Source organism: Rhopilema esculentum, unplaced genomic scaffold (genome assembly GCF_057945365.1).
Source record: "Rhopilema esculentum isolate cy_ngs unplaced genomic scaffold, ASM5794536v1 HiC_scaffold_36, whole genome shotgun sequence".
Classification (NCBI taxonomy): Eukaryota; Metazoa; Cnidaria; class Scyphozoa; order Rhizostomeae; family Rhizostomatidae; genus Rhopilema; species Rhopilema esculentum.
This window is the reverse complement of record NW_028300847.1, coordinates 697331-717438: the sequence shown is the minus strand read 5'-3', so window position 1 is coordinate 717438 and position 20108 is coordinate 697331. Positions and strand designations below refer to the sequence as shown.

The 20108-nt window shown below is 35.9% G+C and overlaps 1 protein-coding gene across 1 annotated transcript; it reads right to left on the bottom strand.

The window, feature by feature from the left end:
• Window positions 1–1670: 1670 nt before the first annotated feature.
• On the bottom strand, window positions 1671–18193 carry LOC148957188 (BLOC-2 complex member HPS3-like). Its single transcript, XM_089115752.1, has 24 exons — window positions 17710–18193; window positions 16305–16670; window positions 14777–15234; window positions 13188–13520; window positions 12555–12910; window positions 11785–11903; window positions 11146–11239; window positions 10509–10684; window positions 9524–9635; window positions 9178–9264; window positions 8413–8509; window positions 8204–8264; window positions 7479–7572; window positions 7184–7258; window positions 6955–7053; window positions 6666–6738; window positions 6060–6094; window positions 5285–5365; window positions 4772–4835; window positions 4329–4492; window positions 3839–3970; window positions 3522–3602; window positions 2797–2887; window positions 1671–2527 (listed from the first exon to the last, which is right to left on the bottom strand). Exons 1-24 carry the CDS (start codon window positions 18075–18077, stop codon window positions 2355–2357), a joined length of 3789 nt encoding a protein of 1262 aa, XP_088971878.1. The 5' UTR covers window positions 18078–18193; the 3' UTR covers window positions 1671–2354.
• Between the last annotated feature and the right edge of the window lie 1915 nt (window positions 18194–20108).

Sequence of the window (20108 nt, the reverse complement as noted above, 5' to 3'; positions counted from 1 at the left end):
AGGGGTCATAAACAGACACTTCAGAAACAACTTCCTGAGAATGCAGCTTGTGTATAATAAAATTTGAAACGTCCGTTAACCAAACTAACAAGCTATCTGTTAAACAGTAGGAATATTTTCGTATTCAAAAGAAAATAGGGAATTCATTTATTATGTTTGTTGGCTTAGAAAAGAATGAATCAGTTTCTTCCGATGTTTTCCCCTTGTTGTGCGCTTGATGCGCATGTCTAGAAATTCATATGACATGATGGCAAAACCGTCAGTTAAGTTCTTAATATTCAATGATACAGGTGAGAAAACTTACAGGTTATGACGCCGCCACAAAAGAGAGCGAAAATTCAAATGACTGTAAGAAAGGGTGCGTGTAAGAAAAACATGCTCGGTACAGACCATTCTCGCTACCAGATGATGTTTGGAATTTTCACTGTTTAATTTAGGCGTTAAAAAAATTATACTCTGCTAGACATGAAGTTCCAAATCTTAATTTGTTACCAAGCCCAGATATTTCACTGTAACTTAAATAATATTTTTTTCCCAAGATTTGACACTTAAGTATGTCTAATTTTCACTTTTATCGACCATTAATGAATCCTCTAACTCTGGATCTTGTTATAACTAAGTCGAAACAGTATCTTGGGTTGTTAAAAAGTGAGACTTTTGAATACAGTAAAAACCCGCGTGCAAGAAACTACTTTTTTCAGAGTTTCACAAAACACGTCCTTGCATTATGGGGTACTTATCGTCAGTTTAGGCTAAATAGGTTCTCAATTAGGTTCTTCATTCTATGGAGTATATATTTTTGTTAATTATCAGAATAAACTTGGTCTATTCTTCATTCTGAATATCTTTTAGTGTACCAATGTTACCAAAAGCCTACCAACAACAATTGATCAATGATTCAGTACTGTATATGGAAAGTAGCAATGATAGTTTCATAATAACAGTTTGAATTTAACAAACATTGTGTATTTTCAATTTTTTTTAAATTATATTTTCTGTCATCTTTTCTGTTTTTGGTAATAAAGTATATAAATTAAATGGTTAAACCCCACATAAAAGACACGTTAAACCCCAGACAGATATTGTTTGGCTAAACAGGTTCTTATAATTTGGAATATTAAAAAGGCTTATTTCTGCCTGAAGGTTCTTAAATTCCTAGGTACTTACACGCGGGTTTTTACTGTATGAACAGAAGGCAATCAAATCGATAATGGACCCATGTGATGGGACCTATGCACACATCCATAGTTAACTCTTGCTTCATTCCGTTAGACTGTGCATATAAAGAACAAAGATTGAGTAGTTGGACAAAACAATGGTAATATCAACAAAAAAGAAGAGAAAGGGCCAGTTGACACACACAACAATCAATACACAGTCCTAAGAAATACTGGGTTAACCTCAGAACATTACTAGATTTGAAGAAGAAACTTCCAATAAGATGATGTTTGTAAAGAGCAATAAAACCCACAGTAGCCCTTATTGACACAAAATTATTTTAATGCTTTGATTGTGCAATAAATAAAGCCGATGAGTGCACCCTGAGTGAGTTGAAACAGAATTTGGAATACTTGGTGTGGTTTATTGTACTCAATCGACTCTTAGAATTTTCGCATTGACTAAGACGGACCAATCAATTAGGTGACTTTGCAGAGTGAGATTTGTAGAGGTTTCATAAGTTTCAAGCAAAGGTTCGTTGGCAAAACACCATTTATTTGGATACAGCGCTAACAACACAGTCGCTATAAGAGCGAATTATTTCTGCCATAATACATAGAAAGAAATAACACTGGAAAAAGGAAAATCGTCGAAATCAATTCATTAATTCGACGAATGCATCAACTATTCCAAAATCTTACTTTTATTGTACAACATTTTAATAAATAATTGTTAACAGCTTCTCCTGATAAGACAGTCGAGGTTAATTACCAAGATCTCTCGCAAACATCGTTCAAAACCTTTAAATTCATCAGGAAACTGTTCTTATTTTAATTTTTTTCTATTACAACTAGAATGTTCCTCTTTGGTGTAAAAACCGTTACAGGATCTCGCTGCTTTAAGTTGAAAAAAAAATCGAAATCTGGAATTGTATTCAAAACTGAAAGTCAGTGAACAAAGGATTCGTTATTTCACAACAACTTCTGTCCCTAAATTGACTGAAAACTAATTTTGATATAAACCGAGAAAGTTATCTGAACATTCAATTTATATACAAAATACAGTTAGCTTATACTGCAAATTTTCTATTTGTATCATTCTTAGAAATTGTCTAATCGTTCGCAAAAACATTTGTTCATTCACCTGGGAAGAGCAAGAACTGTAAAAAACGCAAAACAATGGCGCTCGTGAAATATTCAAGTGTTAACTGCCATGTTAGTTTGAAGGATTTCATTCCTCATAGTCACTGCACGGTGAATTTGGTATGAGTCTACGACAAATGGCAAAAAGAACTTTGCTGTGCCATCCTTTGGAAGAAGGTTGACCAGTTCTGAAGGCGTGCAAAGTCTCGCCAGTTTCGTTAAAGTTCCTAAAATAAAAACGAAAAGGTTGAAAATCGTGGTATCAAAAGATCATTCAACAGATTCAATATGAGACAGAAAAAGTGCTTAGCCTTGTTCATAAAACGAGATAGCCTACATTTTAAAAATCATCCAACCAATGGAATCTTCATCACTACGCGATTTTATTTCTAAATATAAACATTGCGTGATAATATCGCTACCGATAAAAAACCAGGCAAACCAGGTTGAAAACTGATATAAAAATTTGCAATCACGAATCTAGCAAGATTATTACCCTTCAATGCGTCAAGGTATGTCTCCTTGTTCCATCTTTCATGAAGTTCATTCTTGAGTACTTTGAGTAGGTAAGATAGAAAAACTTTCCACTAGAATGACAAAACAATCAATATCAACTATTTTTCCATTTTGGTGGTTCCATTGCCGCTTTACAGCTCCAAAACTATCAATGTCATATTAACTTCACAAAACCTTGCAATGCAAGCCTCAGTGTAGTAGTACACGATTTCCAAGAATTGTTTCCCTTCTTAAACTTGCTGATAACTAAAGTACTTCAAGTGTCATGCAGCACTCTCTCTGATCTTTTTCAATCAATCATGAAAGAGCAAAGCATTACTAAACTCTTTCGATTAATTTTAAAATTATATGATCTATCGATACAAATATATTTCAGTAAACCCCAAATCACGGTAAAAACCGATTGGTTTATCAAAGAGATATCAAAGGATATCATGGCTCGCTAGTAGAAAATTAGACGAAGCAAAAAGTAACAAAGAAAACTAAATATTGCCACTTAAAACCAGTGAAAAAAACTTTCTCTGCATTATGAACCTAATTAGAATGGCCCCTTCCTTAGAAAATGATGAGAATAACTATAGGCTGTTTTTAAGATTAAGGAGGATTATTTAATTATCTTTTAAATAACCTTCCATTCTTTCAAATCCACGATAAAGTATTCGTTACTACATGAAACACGGTGAAAATTAAAAATGTGCAACCAACCTGGTCTTTCCTCGATTGGAAGATGTCCTTTCCGTATTGTAGCATTATATCGGGGTAGGTCTGGACCACAAACTCGACTGCCTTTGAGATAATATACATATTTGAGGATGCTTTAAATTGTAAAGGACATCAAACCACATAAGAAAGTTTGTATAATGCGCAAAGAGGAAACAAGAAATGTTGTTCCAGAGCCGACTAGTATTGTTAAAAGTTCGGGACGACCTGCAAAATTGACCAGGAAACGACCCTAATTCAGTAATTATGATTATTTTCAATGTAGCTCTATTTTCAGGGTAAAATTAACGGTGAATACTTACTTCTAAAGTTTTTCCAGTAAAAGGATAGCAGAGTAGCCTGAGTGAATCGTCGCCAAGGAAATTATCTTTCTCCACAAATTTCTGCAACAATTTGTAAGTTTCCGGCGTGCAAAATGATGAGCATGAAAGTGACTATGGAGATAAACGCCCGCACCTTTATTTAAAGACCAAATTTGCATTGTGTTAATGAGAAATAAGAGGTTTTGCTAAAACATACTAGCAAGAGAACTTGCATTACCTTTAATTCTGAATTAAAGAAACAAGAAAGTTTGATGAACGGAAACAATAATGGGTCTTTTTAACAAATTATCGTAGACCATTTAAAGGATGCCCAGTCTATCACATCCTGGCAATCGTATCTTCAAGATAGATGATAATTCCTTATATTGATCGTCAACGACTAAAAGATTTATTGCTTTTTGCCCACTTCAGACAAGCAAACTACGGCAACAACTTAATCAATAAAAAGATATAGGATAGATTGATTTACCTGAATTTTTAAAAGAACGCTATTACAACAGCAACAAGTGCAAATTTGAAAAGACGTTTCTGTGGATTTTTTGCTGATTAAAGGAGATTCCTCGGGTGAAGATCGTGTAGACAGTTTTTGCTGTTGTTTACGTCGCAGGCAGTCTTGGGGAACGGGAAAGTCTCCTAATGAAAATACATGACAATTAGGTCTCAATATTGACGGCAGAAAGTTAGAAACGAAGCAAATTAATCATACTGCTCTTAATTCGTAAATTGTGTCGATTTAAATAGGAAAAGAGCTTATAAACCCAAAACGGTATAGAAAATGAGGTTTTGCAACAAAAGAGCAACGAATATTTTGGGTAAAACGGCGTCTATGGGAAATGTTCATTAGCGACATTAGATAATTATGCAAATACGTTCTGGTAAAAAACAGCTAGAAATATCTACGTCATCACAAACCTGAGAAGGGTGGCAGCTTATCGAGCCAATCATACCTCGGAGCAAAATGACCACTGCCTTTGGGCTGCAAACGAAATAGTTAGGAAAAATTTAGAACACATCATGGCAATGGATTTAACAAACACCTACTTGCAAATAAAGCCATATTGTTAAGGAAAGGTGAGTCTCGTGGGAAATGATGGAGAAGCCATTTGTGCTGGGTCGATAGCGCGAGGAGGAAGGGTGGCAAGTCCATTTCCTTGCTGCCTTTAGCCTCGCCAGTTTTGTCAGCGGACACCTATTTGATGGTGGGTGGAGAAGTTGTGAGCGTCCAATTTGTCGAGTTTGCATACGAACCGACATCCTTCAACGATGCAGTCAACCAACCTTACCATTTTCCTAGCAGACCAAAATCATTAGAATGAATTTTAATCGAAAAAGGATCAGCATCAAGAAAAGAAAACAGCATCAGCTGCTCTCAACCGTCCGCTTTAAATCTAATAGAAAAAGAATGCTTCAAAATTATCCACTTACAACGTGATAATGCGGAATTTTTAGCAGTTCTGGTTGTGTGCTGGCTTCGAACCATAGAAAATACTGCTGTAGAAGATGATACTGAAAACAATACGAAAATAATAAAACGAATCTCGAAAGAAAAAAATACTTGCAAACAAATTTTTGTATGGTGGTACAAATTATATCTTTGAAACATAATAAAGCCTTTCATTTGGCACATTTCAGAGTATAAAACGTCAGTATAAGGATCCGAAAGAACACGATGGAAATAATACCCAGTTGTGGATCAAATAAGAAAATCAGAAACGCGAACACATGACTGTTGAAGTTACCCAATCAGTACGGTTTGCCAATTGAAAATATTACCAAAGGAGTCCTAGGGTGAAAACGAACTCCTTCCGTCTACACAAAAGCGGGTTATAGATTCTGAAATATATAGATTATGTTGATAGATTCTAAAAAAATTGCTAGATGGAACGACGACCGAGCTCTACCAATAAACCATTACGTATTTCGGATTATTGGTAGATTCAAAAGCTAGAAAACTATTCCTGAAATATACTTTGGTTAAATGTCAGAAGCTTAATCAAATTTTCTCGATGACAGCTTTTAGATTTATGAAATAGTCTAGTTCATATTTTAAAATAAAAGGTCAAGATGTATATGAAAACGGATATTGATGACAAAAAATTGGCATCTGAGCTTTCCAACGCAAACCAGAGATAAATACAGAATTCGTTAACTGAATCGTTGAATTAGTCCACCTAAATGTGGTGAAAAAGCTGAATTTTACCATGATTTCTGGAAAGTCGTCTTTTCTTTTCTCATCTAGACAAATAAAAATACTAAGATCATAATGTTACTTACAGCGTGTATCACACAAGTTTACAATGATGCAGCATCTAGGAACATATTTAAGAGACATAATTGGGGTGGGTGTTAGGTGAGGCGATATTTGCGGAAAACACAAGTGTCAGACAACAAAACCATGAATATTAAACAAAGTCGTAAGTGGGAGTCGAAATGTTTCGCAGCTATTTTGTTCTCATGATACAGAATGAATGTTTAGAGGTCAATAGGAATAATTACTAATATAGTTCAAAGCATGCACGTGCCGTTAAGGCAAGTCTTATTTACGCAACGAAGCCTGGTTTGTCACAATAAGACACAATGTTTTATTGGACGTGAAACTATTTTATCAAACGTACATTCTCAGATAGAAATTGATATCTTTTCAACAAATGAAAGATTACATATTGCATCATTGCAAAAACTTTAGAATATTGAACTACTTTTAATGTTAAATGTTGTTTAAATATTTGAAGGAGAAACATGGAATTTTTTCTCAAAGGCAGGCTGAAATATTTTGTTGAAAATAACCAGCAAAGATGTATCGTACCATTAAGAAGTGTTTCAAGCAGGTCCAGTCCCTTGAAATTTTGCCTAACAGCTCCCAAACTACCTTCACCCAGCTGTAGAAATAATACTTTCTATTATCCAACATAAAAGTGCATGGGCAGTAGGAAACGACCACGAACTGGTGATAAATTCAAAACGCGTGATTTAAAGATGCTTAACTTCGTAACTGGCAAAACAATCCAAAATAGAAAAGGATTGGTCAAGAACTAGATAATACGAGAGTAAAGGGTTTTAGAAAAAGGTTAGCTTAAATACAATCATAGACGTACCTCATGTGCACTGAGGGCTTTGCTGAGCGTGATAATGCCACTGTCATACAAAAACACCAGCAAATCTGTAAAAGCTCTTGAGAAATGCTTTCGAAGCAGCTGTGGAGGCAAATTCAAACGATTCGCCATGAGTGAAGTCGACGCCTGAAGTTACAACAGCAAAGGACAGGGCAATAACAGAAAGAGCATAATGTGCGAAAAGTTGGACTGAAAACAGAACCTCACTTACTTGGCCAAGATGTGATAGCTTTTCTCCATTCCATAGTTTGTCTGGGTACTTTGAAACAGCTTGAATCAGTTGTTTCTAGGGAAAAGTTTCAGTAAAAGTCTGCACACAGATATATGTTGGAAACAAAGACTATATAGCAGTAAATCAAGAAAGGACTGACGCAAAAAACATTTATTACAGGAAATTCTCTCCTCAGCGACACTAAGTGAACTGAAAATTAAACTGAAAACTCCCTACTGTACTGTATCACGAGTTGGTTTTAATCGCAAAATATTCAACTGTGGCACCAACTTACATTGCTTAATTTCCGGAGAACATGCTCAGCCTGTGTAAGATCACCCACTTGCAAGCGCAGGATTGCTACCACAATGAAATCCAAATCTGAAAGTCTAAGAAAACAATTTGAGTATAAAAGCAGAAACCATAGGAATCTTTCTTACATTATTAAGATAAAGGTGCAAGCTTGAAAAAAAACACAAGCGTGCAAATAGCTGCACGCAGAACTAGGCTGGATTTCTATCATGAGTTTTTCAACAACATTCCGAATTCAAAGAGAAAACGAAAAAAAAGGAGAGAGAGAACTAGTCACTAGTAACAACCCGAAGCCTAGATAGTTTAATTCCACAACAGTTGTTAGAAGCTGCACATTGGAAATAGCAAAGCTGGAGCTTTTAAAAAAGGTCTGAAAAAGTCCACGAAATGCCTGGAACCTTAAATAGAAATTCTGAAATTACAAAAAGCAGTCCATCGGATAGATAGCCATGATTCTAGGCTACTCTATTACGACCACGTCTGATATTCGACAAAGAGAAATGATGCCTGAAATTCTTCCGCTAAAAAGAGTTCCGGTAGATTACTGTGTTTTAAGCAACACATCTTAATACCTAAACGCCTCACGAAGTCGATGCAAAAAGGAAATTCCAAGCAACTTGGTTCAACCAAAGGCACTTGATAATAAATAGCCAGAGACGGGATCTAATTCAATGAGCAACACAGATCAATGTGTGCATCTGAATTTACTTGTATTTTGAACTGCGGTCTCCGGGAGAGATAAAACTTTCCAACAGCGATACAGCTTTGTCTGCAAAAAAAGATCTATGTAAGCAACGTTGGCGTGGCAACATTAACCTATCATTCCTTTAGCCAAACAAGAAGCATAAAGTCAAGTCAGATTGACGTTTCTTAAGTGTATATGTTTCATAATCTAAATAAAAAAAAAATACACAAACCAGCCGGGACGTTTCTTAACTTGGGTCTGAGGATGATATCTGACAATAATTGAGGAGCAGCGGTTGCATAAATATTCAGAATGTGAAGGGCTGATTCCTGAAGAAAAGAGACCATGTATTAAAGGCGGAGGTTAGGGCAGCAAAATAGCATATGCACTGCATTCAACTGCCCTACATAAAAATGTTTTCTTCATTAACAGGATAGGGAGAAAACTAGCTATCCAAAAATGCTGAGACACTTGAAAAAAAGAAGCTACTTACAAATCACCCGCCCCCTTCCCCTCAAATCAATGCTTTTATTGGATTGGTAACCAATGTAATAATCCCCACTTATTCCGTAACCATCTTAACCAATATTGACCCCGGGGGGAAGGGGGTTTAGGTCACCAGCGCATATAATATGAAGATATAGTACGCGAATTCCTTTTTTGTTCAAATGTCTCAGCTATTTTTGGCCAGGAGTGTAGCTTTCAAATAGCAATCAATGGGAACTATCTAGCGGGTTGATCTCGATCTTTATCTACCACTCATTCTCCATATTCAATATCACCAGTCAATAAATCCGAGATCAATTGAAAGTGTTTTGAAAGTTATCAAAAAGGGCCAACTTGCAAGGAAGTATCTCCAACAACAAAAGTGCCCAGAGAGCAAGTACAAGCTGCGCTGCATAAATAATTCAAAATACTTTTCTCGAAAACTTTGCTCAAAGAAGCAACAGAACTAGATCTATAACAAAGGCCTAAACCAAACTAGATCTTGACAAACCTCCAACAATTCAGATTCTCCCTCTTCTTCTTCTGAAAGAACCTTTTCATTCAAATATTGAATCATGCCAATACCATAGCGACTGCTCTGGAGAAGGCAAATTTTTGCAATGAAATTCAAAAATCCAAAGCAAAAATGTTTACAGCAAAAAATACTAAGAACACAAACAACCTTTAAGGGAATTTCAGCTAACAGACAGCCCTAACAAGGCCGACAGTGGCAGATGACGAGCACTCAACAAACTAACAAGAAGTGGAAATATTAGCAACTGGATAAGACAAAGAATTTTAACCAGAGATGAAACTGGCAGCAAACAGCTAAATAGACAGAAATGAATTTGAAATACCAGGTCTTCTTCTTTGTCTCTTAGAGAGTGTCTCAGAAGCACTTGCTCCAGTTTAATAGCTGCCATATTGTAGTACTCTTTTGCCATTAAGTACTCAAAGCTGGAGCCACACCTATGAACCGACATAGGCGGTATTACATTAAGGATATAGAAAGCCTAGTTGGTTGTGCATACAAGAGCATACAGAATTGATACAGAAAAGCTGCATTTTTAAAGCGTCCAAACATCAAGAGTGCAATAATCTCTTAATTATGCATTAGTAAAAGCAACAGTTTGCATTAGGCAAAGTTTAGCGGAAAGCTGTCAATCTTCAAAATTAAAGGGAAGGTCGCAAAAATTAATGCCGCAAAATTTTGGGAAATGGTATTACCCGCAAACATTTTTCAGCAAAGCATAACAAGGCCTTAAATCGCAAAAAGTTATTCCGCAAAAATTCCGTTAGGTAAGATATAATGATTAGAATAAGGAAAGAGAGGGAGGTAAAAATGCAAAAGGAAACAAAGAGCAATATTTAAGATAACATATCTTTCTCCTTAAATTGTAAATCACACTAGATTTAAATATATATTGTTTGGATAAGAACGAGCAGCTAAAATGTCTTTCAATACAAAAGGGTAAAGCGACAAGCTAATTGAAGGAGTCTTGTTGTAGCTACAATAAATTTGAGAAAGCAAGGAAATTGACCCAGGACGCTAAATGCAGAGGTCTTTTCGTGTGACGCATCAAAAGAAGCTAATCCTATAATTCTAATGTCAACTTGGCCTCCATTTAGAGACAAGCTTGCTACGTTAACGGTTTATAAAAAGTTCAAAAGCAATGAAAACTTTCGATTAGATTTACAGGGAAATTACAGGACACAGTAAACTTAAATAAAGGAGAATATTTAGATACAGCCTTGATAATTTTACTTAGGCTTGGACGCGCGGTCTTTCACCCCATTGTTCCCTTTGACGCGGTTAGTTGAAAAGGTGTATTAGGGATTTACCTGGAGAAAAAGTCACCAAGTTTGACAGCAGATCTTTTGATAGCTAGACGTAATGCCTCCTTTTTATCCTCTGCAGTACTGAATGAGAGATCCGCTTTTAGAAATAGATGCGACTCGGAGATCAGCTGATGGAATACATTCGGGTTTGCAAATTCGGAGCCCTCGATCAACTTCATCTGAAAAAATTCCAAATACTGATACAAAATGATAATATAAGCACTTGACTGAGAAAGCTTATCAGTATAGGAAAGTCCTCGGCATGATTTTGTTCTTATGCCTTAGCAAGTCCTGCATTCTGAATTTTGATTCTTTTTGTGGCATGTCACTTCTCATAACCAGTTTTTTACAACAAATTACTACCGAATTAAAATATATCTTCCAAACTGCTTTTTCTTGCTCTGGTGCCAAGCGATGCCATCAGTTAGTAAAGCAAAGACCACTAGCTACTTAAAACCAAACAAAATTCAATAAACACCTTTTACATGAGCTACTAATGATACTTAAGTGATTTATAAATATTGCCACTTGAAATCCTTTCTAACATTGCGTGTATTCTCGGAATAAAAAGTACATACTGCCTATGAATGTAGGGACCACATATCAAGCGTGTGGTAATGGGAAACAAAACAAGACTTACGATTTCTATGGCAACGTCTAGTGCAGGGGTTATTTCACGTACATATACATTCCAAGGCATTGTTCGCTCTTTCATAAGGGAGCTAGGTTTATCCCTATAAAACAGGAGCACACAGCTTAATGCACGAGAGGAAAATATTATATAAGAAGCAATGAATCCAGCATATATATATATAGCATAGAGGTGGAGAAAATAAAACTACATGTTTTATCTCTACCAGCCAGTTTCATGAATAAGTCACTCTTCAGGAGATCTCTAGCTACTCAAAACATCTGATGTGGGACCTGCTTCTAGCATTATGCGAAGCTAACTGCGCATGCGCTGTTTGAGAACTCTGGCAGGGTCTCGCAACCAATCCGTTAAACTGCCTTGTTGCTCTGACAGCATAGCTTAGGTTGTGTCTCAGACAAGCTCTGTGCTGCACTGATGAGTCCACAAAGGGCGAAACAGTACTGTCTGCAGATTGAGTATAAATATATATATATATATATATATTGTGTATAAATATATATAAATATATAACTAGTGGGCAGTCATCTCGTATATTTTTTTACTAGTACCTACGTCTTACTTTTGTTCGATATAAATATATATGTATATATATATGTAAATAAAAATCGATGTTAAAACATAACTTACTTAAACTCGAAGGTCTTCTGCAACAAAACAATGTGCTTTTCGGTCGACCCAATGAATGTGAATCCTCTGAGTGGGTAAATTGCAATGAGGCAAATTTCAATGCTTGTGGGAGGGCATGGCTATAAGATAAAAATCTGAAAAGTAAACCAAGAGAGCTATACTATAAAAGATAATATGTCCCGTAAATCAACAGCTCAGAGATTATGATTAAGAAAACATCGAGAATTAGCCTTTCGTTTCAGATTGGGTAAGTAACAATAGATCTATTGTAAAGTACAATCAATGGGGATATAGTACAATCAATGACTAACGAAATGCACCTGGACATAGTCCATATAAAGTACGTTAAGCTTGCAAGTATGCATGCACTATACATAAATTTCAGACGCCTAGCTTTAGCTTATCAAATCTGTATCACAACTCATAATCATAAAGGAATTAAATACAAAGTGAGACAAAATGAATCTACTTTTTCGTTGAACTAGTTTTAGCATAAAAAACAGGATATCTAAAATAGTTAAGTGAGAACAAACAACACAACTTGTCTGTAAACTCCCAAAGTATCGACCATAGACTTATGGTTCGTGCAAAAGTAATTGAAGGTTGTGAACAACAGTTGAAAATAGTTAAGCAAGAAAAATCTAGAGAAAAATTCTAAAAAAATAACTGCCAATGAAAGTAAAATGCTAGCTTCAAATAGGAATTTTTAAAAAAGGCAGGTGAATAACAGTGTAATCAATAAAAATATAGCAGGACTCTTTCTCTCAAACCTGTATCAAATCCAACCAGTTGTAAACAACTGGTTCTGCCGTGTTGTGCAAGAGACTCAAACTAAGGAGTCTCTCTCGTTTAGAACTTTCTTCGTCGCTAGCAGGGCTTCTGTTCTTGTATCTTTCTTGCACTTCCTTCTTTCGGCGCCTGAAAGGCATTCTAGATTTTGACTGACTTGACGATGCACGTCGCTCGAGAGGTTCTTTGGTGAAATGTCCCTCCTTAGGTGTGATTCCGTCTTGAGACTCGCCATGCTCTTCTTCACTAAAATATGCCAATACGTCACTAACGTGGCCCTTGCTGTCCAGTTCACTTCCAGAGGAGAAACTAACGGATGAGTATGCTCGCTCGCGACCTTGATGAATGAAATATTACCTTCAAATAGACTAATACAAACAACAGTTACTGAAAAAACAGGTTTCATTTCAACAAGAGGTTTCTGATCAATGTTCCTGGCAAGATGAACAGGTCTAGACAAAACAACATTAACTATATGAACAGGAGTGTTCATGTTCGAAGATTCTGTTTTCTCAAATGAGATATGATAAAGAAGAGTGATAAAATACGGTGTCATCAACAGCTTATAAACACCTTTCCTAACCCACAGAGCATGATAAAATAAACTGGCTTACCTTGGGCCTCATATGGCATAAAAGTGCTGTCAGGAAAAAAACTTTTTGCATTTTGCGCTGCAGATGAATAGAGTCGTGTCGTGTATGTTTCCAAGCCATTTCTTGTGACAACATGCAGCATTTTGCGTGCAAGACATGCAGAAATGCATTCTTCAGTAAAATCGTACTCCGTAAGAAGTCTTGGAAAATTCAGCATGTCGTACAAGAACCCCTTCCGTCCGTTTGAGAAAAATAATCCCAACGAAAGAAGGGTGCCATGAGTTGTCGATTCCATTTGAGATTCCAAAATAATATCAGGGGTGTTGGAATTCGCGTTTAAATTTGCGGGAAAATCTAGAATAAATGTACAGAGTTCTACATGTTATTATTTGTTCATGTATCAAGCACAAGCTTTTAAACAAATAGGGTGCTGAAGAAATACTCCCTGAGGTAAACAGGGTTCGGAGGAGGGGTTCCCTAGGGCTAGCTAATCGAGAAGGGAATACTACCTTACAAAAACAGAAAATGACTGATTTAGATGGTATTTGAAACTAGTGCTGAAAAACATATTTAAAGCATGCTTTAAACACAAGCTACATCGAACCAGGTTGTTGTCCTTTTAATCAGAAGGCTCCCTTAGATATCTCCTTGAGCGTCATTCCATTGGACAAAATCTCAAGTCCAGACTATAGAAATGGATATTCCAATCATTCAAATGACCAGCATTAACATGACCAGCAGATGGGTTTTATAAATAATTGGGCGAAATATCTAAAAGCAACAAAATAATGTTTCAAAATAGCACGTAAAAAGGAAACATGTCATACTAAAGTACTTTTCGTCTGACACACATCACAGTAAAAATGTCAGAAAAAGAAATATACTAGATGCATGTACTAGATATGTCTTGTATTGATAACGGCCTATGCTCAAACGTTGTTAATAAATAATCTTTTATTTATTCTAAGTACAATTTACCTATTTCAAAGCTATTTTCTATTTCCTTATAATTTATATCCAGATGTGGGTAAAAAAAATGAGAGCAAAAATAGTGCGTTTGATTAGTCTTTTGTTTTTGGCAGCCAAGAGAGAAAACGAACTCTTTCTGCTCACACAAGCCGGAATTCTCTGTTGACATGTTCCAAAATGCTTAAAATGAAAACTTGAATGTTTAGGGGCACTCTGGATTCTTAATAAAATGTTGACCAATAGATGAATCACATTTCATTTGGGCATTCTGTAGACTGCTGGTGTTTTAATATGCTTGACAGAAGAAAACTCAACTTGTGTAGACAGAGTCTCATACTGACTCTTCAAAGGTGAGATATTAGTAGCTCTAATTGGTCAAAAACAAAGAACCAATCAATCAAAGGTGCTATTCTTTGTCTTGTATTACTTTCCATCCACATCTGGATATGAATTTCTGCTTACCTTTGAACATTATACACTGACAAGTGTCAGCTGGAAAATATTTGGAAATCTCATAGACTTATTATGTTCAATTGAATTATGTTGTGACAGACAATTTTTTTGAACACAAAAGTTGAACTTAATGGTAGGATTTACAGCAATTTTCAATATTTACAAAATATAATTAGAAATATGCTTACCTGCATAAACTGGCAGCAGCTGCAAGCTGTGAATAAAAAAACTTTCTGTCTGATCAAATTGCTCGTTATAAAACCTTCTATATAACATTGTAACATGACGAATATCAGTGTAACAACTGTCACTGAAAACATTTATAACCAAAAGGGGATGGCCTTTTATATTTTCTTTTGGTCCAATGACTTCTTTGGCTGTATTTTCTGAATCAATGAAGGTAGCATCTTGACGGATGGTATTCATCTTCACGCAGCTCTGTTCAACAACATATGTTGGGGTATTCTGTGTTGTTGAAGGACTTTTCCCCCTCTGTATCACAAGAGTTTCGTGCTCCAGACTGTCAAGGCCTTGTGAAGAACCTTGATCAATATTCCATAGAATAAAATCTTCATCTGCTTTTGCCTTGCATATTAAGCAATTTGAAGATTCATTTGATGATGCCTCCCCACTTGTTTGTTGCTCACTAAGGAAATAGAATTTGATTTATTATAGGTAACAATTCTTCAAAACAGAATGGTTTTTACAATAAATTGGTCCTAATGAAATGGGCACAGGCAGACAAATCCAACTTTCTGAACATTAATGTTTATTTTGAGACAATTTGATTTAAAATTTGAGTTTTTCATTGACGGTACACTAATCAAAAGCCTGAATCGTTTCAAATATCTTGGAAGCATTGTTACTAACGATTGTTCAATGAACACCGAGCTCGTCACACGTATACAAGCTTTGTCTTCTGCGTATGGCAGGCTCCGTGAACGTGTATTCGACTCACATGACCTTACAATATCGACAAAACTGAAAGTGTATGCTCAGTGTTTAACACCACTTCTCACGTATGGTTCTGAAACCTGGACACTGTATCGACACCACATCAATCAGCTTCGCACAGTCCAGCAACAGCATTTGAGGAAGATTCTCCGAATAAAATGGAGTGACTTTGTAAGCAATGAAGAAGTACTACGTCGAGCAGATGTTGACGATATAGAAATAACACTCATTAAAAATCGTCTACGTTGGCTTGGTCATGTGTCAAGAATGAACGACAATCGTCCCATTAAAGCTCTTATGTATGGTCAGCTCAACAAAGGCACTCGTTCTGTTGGTCGACCGAAACTACGATATAAAGATACGTGCAAAAGCGTTCTTAAATCTGGAAGAATCTTAGGCCAATGGCAAGAACTGGTTGTTGATCGTCAACTATGGAGACGAACCATTGCAAATGTCTGTCAAAATGTGAATGCAAATCGAATTGCGATCTATGAAAGACGAAAAGAGCACCGAGCTCGAAAGAAAGTTATAAGTGGAAATTTAGGTTAAAATAAAATTTGTTTTTTGATTTAGTATTGCTAGTGTATTGCCCATGTTGGGCTCTAGACGTATTATTATTATTATTATATTATTTGATTTAAAATCTTTGGTCTACCTAGTTGAAGTCTCACCAAAAAATTGTCACAACATATGTTGAGAATTTGGTGAGCAACATAAATAAAGATGCCTTAAAAGTTGCAAAAAATTGACTGATTTACATACTGGATATTTTTTGTAACATCTTCAGCTTGGGATATTGTGTCTTCTTTATCCATAATAACATTAATAACCCTAATTTCATGTGATGAGACAAGTGCTATATAATATCTGAACAGGGAAACTTGGTTGATTTGAAAACCAGAATCAATTTCAAGTGCACAATCAAAATCAACAATGGAATTGTTTTCAGATGTGTTTCCAAAATGAATGGCTTTACAGATGAACAGATAACATTTTGCTTCTGTTGCAACAGCTAGATTTCCAGTTTCTTCACAGCATGAAATGTCAGTCACCGAGTATTTAATAGGGATGTCAATGACCAAATATTTTCCAGCATAATTATGAATGCTTGAGGTTTCTTTAGAATACCTGTAATATGAGAGAAGCATGAAAAGCATGAGAACCATGGTGAAAACAAAAAGAAAACATAAGTAGCAAAAAGGCATAAGATAACAATAAAGCAAAATAATTATGCAGTTAGGGTTTATTCAATGCAGAAACAAATTTTCCTGAATGATTGACCCTTTTTCAAGTTGACTGTTGGCTGTAGCCCTCTAAATGGTAGTCAAACTAATAGCACATAATAATCAAACGGGATTGAAAAGTATTGAATGGGAAACAATAATCATACTCTTTATCTCAGCGTCCCAGGGTCCCATCTGAATTTTTTTGGAACACTGAGCCCTTTCATCCTCTAGACATAGTACCTGTATTTTTGTTTTTGACCAACCAAGAGTAAACATACATCCTTTGTTATTAATACTAATATTATCTAAACTATGTGCACTTACTAGAGCAAGGATATGACAAAAATACAGTCATCTATAATTATAATTGACTTAACATGGCATCCATTTCATACTTCCCCTCCATTACTTTTTTGATAATATGAATTCAATCAGGGCAATTTAAAGCTAAATCGAAATGCGTTTCTCACATTCTCACTATTGTTTCCTTCTTGGTAAAATTAGAGCATTAGAGTGAAGAGCAACTTGGTGAAGGGGGGGGGGGGGGTTGGGGCAGGATGAAGCATTAATAGTTTGTTCAAGTGCAGACACCAAGCCTGGACATTTAATGTGATTGTCAACATGAACATTAGTGCCCTCTTTAATCGTTCAAGAAAGCAGATTGATTGTTTGTCTGTCAAAGATAATTTTTCATTTATTTGTTAGATCAACTGGTATTTAAATCTAAATAACATTTACCACCTTCATCTCCTATTCATTTGGTTTAACATAACTTATAAATAGCTTGTTATAGTTTCTAATGTGTTTTCTCTAATTTTAAAGCAATTGTAATCCTCTGCTTGCTTATCAAGTTTCTGCCAAAGATGTTTCCAAGGGGTGTTTTTTAAATATCATGCATTAACTGCTTGTGCAACTGAAATCAACAAATCAACAATATATACCCTGCACGATGATGAGTTAGATATGATGACTCTCCAGGCAGATTAGTCCAGTTAACATAAACTCTGGCATTGTGTGCCCTACTGTTTGTACCACCAGAGCGAGATTCTAGGGACTTAGTTTCCACAGAGACTATATATCCACGGAAGGAGCAGTAAACCAACTTTTTAGAGATCCCAGCAGTTGGAAAGCTGTGAACTATGCGGCAAGTTGATCTTCCTGATGCAGAATAGACATGGATGCTCCCAGAACCTGATCCGATAAGTATGAGTCCATTTGGAGTACAACAGCAGCAAGTCGGTTCATAGTTATCTGAGAACACTTTTGGATCACAAAGCGGCTGGCAGAGTAACGTTCGCACCATTTTCATGCAGAACTGTACAAATATTTCAAATAAGTTATATACAAATCTTCGGCTATGCAAGAGACGGATTTGATGAGAGCAGTCTCGTGCTAACCAGCACCCTCCATGTTTGGCCTTCTTTACAACAGCAACAACAACCTAGGGTGTTTTGGGAATGTAGTCATACACAACTAAGAGGGAAAACAGTGCTGAATAAAAATAGCAATGTGAAATAATCAAAGATCACTTCAAAAATCATATAACTGTTCAATCTCAAAAATCAGAGCCTTTTGACTCTGAGAGGGCGCATTCACATTCCTATTTGGTACATCAGATAGGGGGTAAAAAGATTTTCCCAATCAATACCCTGCAGCTCTTGCGGAAACATGGCTTTATTATACCTAGAAGGCTACGAGTTTCAGCAAGTTTCTGCTTTCTGGAGGAATTGAGCCTAGATGCCTCTACTTTCCTTATACCGCGAATCATGTAGTAACCATACCAGTCTCAAGAATATCAACGTTGAAGACTCATTGCTAACAATGAGCCATTGCGCTACGCAAGCATCTCACAATGCATTTTCAGACAGTCTGAAATAAATTTTGGTTAATCCGTAGACGTTTACTGCCATTGTTTGGACCGTTACCACGCTGGCAAAGGCCCATTGTTAGCAATGAGTGAATAGCAATTAGCAATTAGAGAATATAGTTTGGCATTAGGTAGAAAATAGGTCTGTATGCGTTTTACTCATGTGGTTTCAATGTTCTCACTGTGGGGCACATCAACTCTTTTAAAAGACCAAGATAAAATAAGAGAACTTTTATTTTTATCTTGATATGACTAGATCGTTAATGCTAACAAGATTATCAAAATAATGACTGTAACAAGCTGCTCAAGCATAACTATTTCGATTGCATTTGAAATCACTGTAAGTATCGCCTGGGCTTGTTACTGTCATTTTCGTTGGAGCAATGATTCTCTTAGTAAAATCTCATAAATTTGCATTAATTGCTAGCATATGTTCAGGTACCACCCTCATTAAGGTCCATCCCTGGCTAGATTAGAGAAATGGATATTGTCCTTTTTAATTATATCAAAGCCGTGAAGTGTCAGTTCTTCGTTCAGGATCCTTATGTAGTTAAATTATTTTGATATTCAAACCTTGGTCTGTACGCTTGAACACAGATCAAAATACGAAACTACCTGCCAATAAAGCGACGAGGGCCTCCTATCTAAAAAGCTAGCGGACGTGATTTTCTTAAATGTATCCAAACTAAACTGTTTGCACCGTATAACCAAAGACCGTATAGCCAAAGAAATGGACCAAAATAGTGGTATGACCATTGATAATCACAAGAAAATATTTTTTCACATCAACAAATTGCAAGGAAACATTTTTTCTCACAGGAAAGTTCCATTACGAATTAACCACTCCAAAAAACCTAATTTTTCAAAAGGCACTTTAGAAGGGTAAAACCATGTTTAGCTTACGATAGTGGTGTACTTATTCAACATTTTCATAAAATAAAACCTTAAATTACAATAAAAGCTAAATTTGTAGTATATGCGACCCAGGAAAAGCAATGCTTATCGAGCCTTGGCCTCTTAAATTCAAATATTAATACCAAAGAGACAAAAGTTAACAAAAGGGGGGGGGGCAGAGAGAAGAGAGGAAGAAAGCAAGTTTTTCTTCGTGAAAGATCCAGAGAAGTGTGCTATTAACCCTCTTGAAAACTTTGGCGACAAATGATTGTTTTCGATAAAATTAAATAGTGTTTGGTTGTGTTGTTGGTATTAAAAATAGAATGGAACCTCTTGTGAAAAGTTATGTTTTTCGCGCGAAATTCATGATTAACAAGAAAGTTTATTCCTGTGAAACGTCTTATTTCGCTTCTTTCGCGAAAGTTAACTCCAAAAATTGCATACTTTCTCGATTCTTTATACTTTCTTTCACATAACTTTCTTAAAGTAGTTTTGGAGATGTGGTAGAGCAATTATGAACTAGCAGTTTCAAACTAAGAGAAACTCATTTACTTCATCTTAGACTTTTATTACTATAAG

Coding starts and splice junctions, on each gene's coding strand:
- LOC148957188 (XM_089115752.1), bottom strand. CDS start 18,077: ATGAAAATGGTGCGAACGTTACTCTGCCAGCCGCTTTGTGATCCAAAA. Junction 11,904..12,554: donor ACTGGTTGGATTTGATACAG/GTTTGAGAGAAA, acceptor TTTATCTTATAG/CCATGCCCTCCCACAAGCAT. Junction 4,836..5,284: donor AAATTCCGCATTATCACGTT/GTAAGTGGATAA, acceptor TTTCGTTTGCAG/CCCAAAGGCAGTGGTCATTT.